This window comes from Nicotiana tabacum, chromosome 4 (assembly GCF_000715075.1).
Source record: "Nicotiana tabacum cultivar K326 chromosome 4, ASM71507v2, whole genome shotgun sequence".
Classification (NCBI taxonomy): domain Eukaryota; kingdom Viridiplantae; phylum Streptophyta; class Magnoliopsida; order Solanales; family Solanaceae; genus Nicotiana; species Nicotiana tabacum.
The window spans coordinates 34,878,010-34,886,310 of record NC_134083.1 but is presented as its reverse complement, the minus strand read 5'-3'; the positions used below and the strand labels follow the sequence as shown (position 1 = coordinate 34,886,310).

The 8,301-nt window shown below is 36.9% G+C and overlaps 1 protein-coding gene across 1 annotated transcript; it reads left to right on the top strand.

Annotated features, from left to right (window-relative positions):
* Window positions 1-557: 557 nt before the first annotated feature.
* LOC107815023 (calcium-dependent protein kinase 10-like) lies at window positions 558-5,967 on the top strand. The gene is given in 7 exon segments (NM_001325940.1): window positions 558-1,234; window positions 1,424-1,567; window positions 1,672-1,824; window positions 2,858-2,973; window positions 3,370-3,537; window positions 4,891-5,121; window positions 5,436-5,967. Coding segments are annotated over 7 exon segments (1,617 nt in total). The 5' UTR covers window positions 558-603; the 3' UTR covers window positions 5,610-5,967.
* Window positions 5,968-8,301: the final 2,334 nt, after the last annotated feature.

The window sequence follows — 8,301 nt, the reverse complement described above, 5'->3', positions numbered from 1 at the left end:
ATAAAGAAGTTAGCCAACAATCATAGTAGTATTAGCCCCATGAGGCCATGACATAGGAATTGAACTACCCAATTAAGCTTAAATAGTTAAGATATCACATTAGCTTTTTCTCTTCTCTTATTAATTTTATGAAGTGCAAAAATAAAAATAAAATAAAAAACAGAATACATCTTAACACATGATATTTCATCAAGGTTAATAGTCTAATGACCATCCATAAAAAATCACATTATAAATGTGTGTCCAATTCTCATTGTCTTTTTCTTCTTCCTTCCCTTGATCTCCCAACATAATAGAAACTTAAAAAAAATTGCAGGATTATTTCTCCGATATTTTCTTTTTTCTTAAATTAAATTCTCTCCTTTTTTTTTTCTTTTTCTAATTTAAAGAAAGTCCAAAAGATGGTCAATATTAAAATAGGAGTATAATTATCAGTATTTGGTGTAATAAATGGACTTTATTCAAAAACTACTACTCCCCAACTGACCCCGCGTTTTCTCTCTCTCACAAAAATCTTCAAAAATAGCAGTCTTCCCCGTGCCATGACCTCTTCCTCCACCGCAGCAACCACCTCCGGCAACCACTTCTAGCGGCGGAGCAACCATGGGTAACTGCAACGCTTGCATAAGACCAGAAGAAGCTTCCAAAACCGATCTTGAAACAAAACCAAAGAAGCCCCGAGAACGTAGACCCAATCCGTATTCAAATTCACCCGCCCCGATCCGAGTACTCAAAGACTTCTTCCCTAAAACCCGCATATCCGACAAATACATCTTGGGCCGCGAACTGGGTCGGGGCGAATTCGGAGTCACTTACCTTTGCACCGACCGTGAAACCCGAGAAGCTCTCGCATGCAAATCAATATCCAAGAAGAAGCTCCGTACAGCTGTAGACATCGAAGATGTAAGAAGAGAAGTTGCTATAATGTCAAGCTTACCTGATCACTCAAATATTGTTAAATTAAGAGCTACGTACGAAGATAATGAAGCAGTGCATCTGGTTATGGAGTTGTGTGAAGGTGGGGAGTTATTTGATAGGATTGTAGCAAGAGGGCATTATAGTGAAAGAGCTGCCGCTGGGGTTGCAAGAACTGTAGCTGAGGTTGTAAGGATGTGTCATGCTAATGGTGTTATGCATAGAGACTTGAAACCTGAGAATTTTCTGTTTGCTAATAAGAAAGAGCATTCTGCTCTTAAGGCCATTGATTTTGGCCTATCCGTCTTTTTCAAGCCTGGTATGAGTTCTATTATTTTTCAATTTCTTACCCAGAAATGAATTAGTATGGTTGAGCTTTGCTAATGAAAAAGACACTTTTTCCCTCTGTCTCGTAAAAATTGATTCCTTTTTACTTTTGTCTGTTTTTGACTAGCAGTTTGATCCTTAAAGAAGTGTTTGATTCTTAGTATTTTTATGATGTAACTAGGGGAAAGATTCTCTGAGATAGTGGGAAGTCCATATTACATGGCACCAGAGGTGTTGAAGCGGAATTATGGACCTGAGGTTGATATTTGGAGTGCTGGTGTCATCCTTTATATTTTGTTGTGTGGGGTTCCTCCATTTTGGGCTGGTATGTGTATTATATAGTTTGTCCAGTTTCCTGTTGATTCTAGTATTTGCAATTACTTGTGGTTTTCGAGTTTAGTTCTTTATTAATATGATTGTCTTTTGCAGAAACTGAACAAGGGGTTGCTCTTGCAATTTTGAGGGGAGTGATTGATTTTAAGAGGGAACCATGGCCTCAAGTTTCTGAAAGTGCAAAAAGTCTAGTAAGACAGATGCTGGAACCAGACATCAAAAAGCGGTTGACAGCCCAACAGGTCCTTGGTAAGTGTTTTTTCAACTTAAAGTTCGCGAAATTCTTATTAAATCAGGCTCCCTCGGTATACAGAAAGCTATGTGTTGAGCAAAAAGATGATTGCAGATAGTTCACCATTATTTTTCAAGAAGAAAATTGCGGGTCTGATTTGGACTTTATCCTTCGAAGGCATCAGGAACTGTTTATGTTTTGTCGCAACGTTCTATGTAGACTGATTTATTGTGGGCATCTTTCCTGATACTCTTTAGTGTGTTTTGCCACTACACAGGGGAAACATGAGGCTTTCCCAAAGGATATCCCGGCTTTAAATTTCCTGGATCCACCATCAGCATACTGATTTATGGAATCCGATGTTATTTATTTTTCTGGATGGTCATTGCATATGTTTGTACTCTTATCTTATCAAATATACTGGGGTTTGCGACTTGATTGAGCTATGGGATAGACAACTCTATGAATCAAATTTGTTTTAGTAGGAATAGTTTCAAGGGTTTTACGTTGTACTAACTGCTTTATGGTTCACGTCTAAAATATTTTACTGTTTATGTTAATCAACTACATTTTATCCACGGCGTGGGATAAGACCGGGTATGTTGTTGTTGTTGTATGTTAATCAACTAAATCCCAGCTGTTTATTTCCCTTTGCACTTTTTTGTCTTTTACCCGAATAGGGTTGCTCCAGCATCTGGTAGTTATAAAATCCTCCCCCACCCTTTGTTCTGCTGAATTTCTAGAGATGTCAACCTGTATGATCATGGCTCAAAGATCAGAACTGAATGCAGGATAGCCAATTTCACTATGTCTTATAATTATTAGAAGGACTAATTATGAAGAAGGGAACTACTGTAATTGGGACAAGTTGAATGTATTCAAGTGCTGATTCTTACTGAGAGTTTATTCTTTTATTTTTTATTTTCTTGTTGATAAGCACTTACAAAAACATAGATTATATAATGTAAGATTGTTCAACCTGCTAACCATTTTCTGCATCATCAGTTGTCTGTCATAAAGCAGCTTTTAAGTCAGTCTTCTTTATTGCAGAGCACCCCTGGATACAACATGCAAAAAAGGCTTCAAATGTTCCACTGGGAGATATTGTTAGGACAAGACTGAAGCAATTTTCTATCATGAACAGATTCAAAAAGAAAGCACTGCGGGTAAGCCTCTAATTTTGTTTAAGCATATAAGGACAGCGCGGTGCACAAAGCATCCAGCATTGCATTCACGCAGGATTCGGGGAAGGGCCGCACCCTAAAGGGTGTGATGTAGACAACCTACCCTAATGCAAACATTAGTGGCTGCTTCCACGGCTCGAACCCGTGATCTACTATTGCTACAAATCTGAAATTTGGTTTGAAGGCCAACGGGAACTTTTTGAGAATTGGTTAAATCAGAGAGAGAGAGAGAGAGAGAGTTGCTATGTAACTTGTAAATGATGTATTATGTGTTGGCGTCCTGTCAATTCCAAGGCTTTTACGGCTTGTGTAGTTACTTGCAGCATTATGTGGATGTGCTTTAGTTTGAATTGTTTTTTCACCTATCGAATTGCGTAGGTCATTGCTGAGCACTTGACACTTGAAGAGGTTGAGGTAATCAGAGAGATGTTTGCATTAATGGACTCTGATGGTGATGCAAAAATATCATATGATGAACTAAAGACTGGACTTAGAAAAGTGGGTTCGCAGTTAGCAGAAGCAGAGATGAAGTTGCTGATGGATGTGGTAAACATTACTATTCTTTTAAACACGTTGAAACAGTCTTTCGTTCTTTCTTCTTGTTGGTATATGAGATTTACGAGTCTTATATGCCAAAATATTAGTAGAACATATTTTGCTTCTATTTTACTCACTTTCCTGTATGCTTCCTAGTTTTTCGTATATGCTGCTGTAACTTGTAGTTCCACGTGAATTTCTTCAGATTTAACTATCTCGCTCTACCACTCCCTACGTGCATCCTCCCAGTTTTTTGTGTATATAGCATGCATAATATGTGTGTTTATTTCATCTCTTCTATGTTGGGGTTTATCTGATTCTAAAAGTTTGATATTAGACTTGGTATCCCACTCCTTGACTACTACAAATTAACTGCTAAAGTTCAGCTCAATGATATATTGAAGCAGGTAAAGCCTATTTGTGTATCTAACTAACATCTTCTCCATCACTTCTCGTTTTTCTTGCCTCCCCTCCAGATTCTGCTGTCCTTTCTGATAAATGTATTCTGATAGTGTTTCATGGTAACTAACCAAGTTGTTCTGCAAATCGTCTGGTGTCTTTTAAGCTCTGTGCCTTCAGGATGTGGGAAAATAATAAGCTGTTCCACAGAAAAGCCTATTTGTGTATCTAACTAACATCTTCTACATCATTTCTCGTTTTTTTTGCCTCGCCTCCAGATTCTGCTGTCCTTTCTGATAAATGTATTCTGATGTGTTTCATGGAACTACCCAAGTTGTTCTGCAATGTCGTCTGGTGTCTTTTAAGCTCTGTGCCTTCAGGATGTGGGAAAAAGTTGTTCCACAGAACACACACACACTCTCTTTCTCTTTGCTAAGTAACTCGTTCGCATCTGTCAGATGGTTTATTTTGCACAAGATATTGGCTCTGAAGACTCTGCTTGTTGCATTTATTTCAGGGATTAGCTTTCCTTCTATTTCTCCTCCTTTCATTATATTTAAGCAAGCATATATATATATATATATATATATATTTTATGAAGGCTATTAAATAGCCAAGGGGTTCCATTGCATTACTACCTGGGTGTGAGGAAGTATAAGCATGGGTTCTAACACCATGAACGGTGTTGACATTTGATCCTATAGCCTTCACTAGAAACTTTTCTGCATTCTTGTCCCAATACAATCTGGTTGACATTTGTAGCCTATATTTTAGGCTATCCAAGATTCCCAAGTTTTCTGTTGTAAATGTGAAGCAGCTTTTATATGCAAATTCTCAAGCTTTTTCCTGTTTGGAACATGGACCTTTGAACAAATCTTATTGCAGATACAGAAATTTTTTTCCTCAGAAATAGATTAACTAAATAATCTTGCCTGACGGTTGCTGAAACTAATATTTGATTAGGCTGATGTTGATGGAAATGGAGTCCTGGACTATGGGGAGTTTGTAGCAGTTATAATCCACTTACAGAGGATGGAAAACGATGAGCATTTTCGTAAAGCATTCATGTTCTTTGACAAAGATGGAAGCGGTTATATTGAGCTTGATGAGCTACGAGAAGCTCTAGCTGATGAATCAGGTGCATGCGATACTGATGTACTGAATGAGATCATGCGTGAAGTTGATACAGACAAGGTTAGACTCATCTTTTTTTCTCCATGTAGTGACCCTGCCTCTTTCCCTTGCTCTTTCAATATGTTTAAAAAAACAAGCTAAAAGACTTCTTAACATTAAAGAAGTTCGTTCGATCTTGTCAAATGTTGAACCATTTAGAGTCACAGAAAATTCTCCAAAAAAAGAAGAAGATGGAATTTCTTTAGGAATGTAGCATGAAAGATAAAATGCTGCACTCCTGAATTTGTCCACTCTTATTTCTCCTTCCACAGTCTCCTGGCTCTGATGTATCAAACCAGTTTTACATCGTTGTTGAATTTTGTACTTTTTCTCAGGACGGGCAAATCAGTTACGAGGAGTTCGTAGCAATGATGAAGACAGGAACTGATTGGAGAAAGGCATCTCGGCAGTACTCAAGAGAAAGATTCAAGAGCTTAAGTGTTAATCTAATGAAGGATGGGTCTCTCCAGCTTCAGGATGTGCTCAGCGGCCAAACAGTCGATGTTTAAGTTAAAAGGCTTCATTTTACTATTCTAATGATTTCCGTTGGTTTTTTTAATGGGTTTCACAACAGATCAAAGCTAATCCGATCATCGATGTTCCAATTCTTGAAAATATTGATATTCAGAAGATCAGATCTTTGTGAAGTGAGCTTTGAGAATGCGATTGGGAGTAGTATGTAGGTATTATTGGGATGTACTACTGGGAATTTTTTTGGCTATGGGGGAAAATGAAGAAGTGTTTTGAACTTCGGCGGATGACATGAAGATCAGTGCTTTGTTTTAAGGCTTTTGTATGTTTTCTTTTAGAAGTTCTACATATTTGTATCACTCTTGTATATGTGTTGCAAACTCACAAATGTTTCATGTAAAGCCTTGTATTTATGATTTCCTGAGACTGCATGCGAACTCTTCACTGCAGATGTCCTTCCTCGGAATGAATGAAAATTTCCTTTCTTTTCCTGAATCTTCTTTGTTATGATTTTATGCGTTTTTGATTATTCCAGTCAGAGAACTAAATCATATTCGTCCTATCCTTTTCAGGTTGATTAAATTCAACATCCACTTGTTAGAAAAAAACATATTTCTAGATTCTAGAGTAGTAAAATTTTTACTTAACTAATAGTATATAACTAGTCTTACTTGTACGAGACTCATCGTTTGACATTTGGGCTGTTGTGTCAGCAGACACTGATGTGGGCTTTTGGGGGGTGGGGGTGCAATTTAGTTTCTTTCTTATGGGTAGATTATTTACGGTTATACACACATCATAAATAGGTTATACATATATTATATATCCGCCAACTATTTTTAGTTTAAGCGGTTGAGTAGGCGGCAATTTGCTAATTTAAAACATGAAATCGTAGTTATACCAAGGTTCCGGAGAAAAATAGTAGTCTAGTTTCTTGGTTATTCTTTTGAAGCATGATGTGTATTGCTGAGATTAAGCGCATCGATGATTGCTTTATGTCATATGTCTAAGCTATCTTTGTGGAAATAGTGGGAAAAATGGCACAGTATTGCCGAAAAATGTATATTTTATGTATGTTATATATAAAAAATATATAAATTTTATACACTTTTTTGCTACCTATATAAATAGTTTCAGCAATGGGCTAAAGCCTAAAAGTGATCTTTGCCCAACAGTCTAGTATCTCAAAATTGAGATTACTGTTTTATTACGCTAGTAAAGGGGTGAAATTCAAAAATAGCCAGATTTACAAGTGGTAATTGAAAAATAGCTACAGTTTCAAAAGTAATCAAAATTTAGCCACTTTTCATGTAAAGATAAATCCCAAAATTTGAAAAATATTCCAGCATAATATACTGGAGTTCGAATATTTTACATGTGAACTTTCAGCATAATATACTGGAGTTCTAGCATAATATACTAGTCCAGCTTAATATGCTGAAAGTTCATACACAGGTGCTCCACTCTCAAGTATATTATGCTGGAACTTTTCGTGTGCTGAAGTTCCAACATAATATGCTGGAAGTTGATACACAAGTGCGCTAATCTCCAGTATATTATGCTGGAACTTTCTGTGTTGCAGCACAATAATGGCTATTTTTCAATGATTTTACAAACGTTGGCTATTTTTCAATGACAAGAGTGGGTTGCTCTAGTGGTAAGCACCCTCCACTTCCAACCAAGAGGTTGTGAGTTCGAGTCACCCCAATAGCAAGGTGGGGAGTTCTTGGAGGGAGGGAGCCGATGGTCTATCGGAAACAGCCTCTCTACCCCAGGGTAGGGGTAAGGTTTGCGTACACACTGCCCTCCCCAGACTTCATTAGTGAGATTATACTGGATTGTTGTTGTTGTTGTTGTTGTTGTTGTTGTTGTTGTTTGTAGTCCGAAAACTGACTAGCCCGTGTTATTTTTACCTAGTAAAGAGAAATAAAAAGGGATTGGGCTTTTGGCCGCAAAGCAAAGTGGGTATGGGCCGACATCCTCACACTGGAGGCCTAATCCAAGCCTTTTTTTTTTGTGGGTCAAAGTTACTTTTTACATTACTTATTACATTTATTAAATGAGATTTTTAACTTCCTATATACAGTTTGAAACTTTATTACCCTCCCTACTCAAGTTTCAATTTAATTACATAGGCATATACAATTTATCAATTATATACATTTTAGGAATTAAATGAGTATCCTTTTATATTAGGAATTGAATAAGGAATTAATTATTTCTCATCATTATTCTCTCTCTCTCTCTCTCTCTCTCTCTCTCTCTCTCTCTCTCTCTCTTGCGCTCTCTCCGTTTCTCTCTGTCTCTCAATCTCTCATTCTCTGTTCTATCAAAATTAATTTCCTAAACACGTTAGCCCCTTTTGAGTTCAAATTTCATTCTCAATCTTAAAATCCTCGGCCAGCAGTTCATACGACATATTACCAAATAAACTCTTAGCAAAAGCAATACCAAAATCCATGAAAAATAACAGATGGCATGTAAATCGTGAACACAAACTCAAGGCATCAATTATTCGTCTGATAGACTCGTTTTCACTAGCCAAATTTAGCAAAGCATTCACCAAGCAATTAAACTAATTTCCCGGAACGTTAAACAAATTACACTACATAACTATCACATATTAAATCTAAAGTAAATATTAGAGACAAGGTTAGAAACAACACCTCAATTTCTTGTATCTAAGAAGCTCGAACTCAAACAAAATTATTTGAATTCGAATTTGAGTTT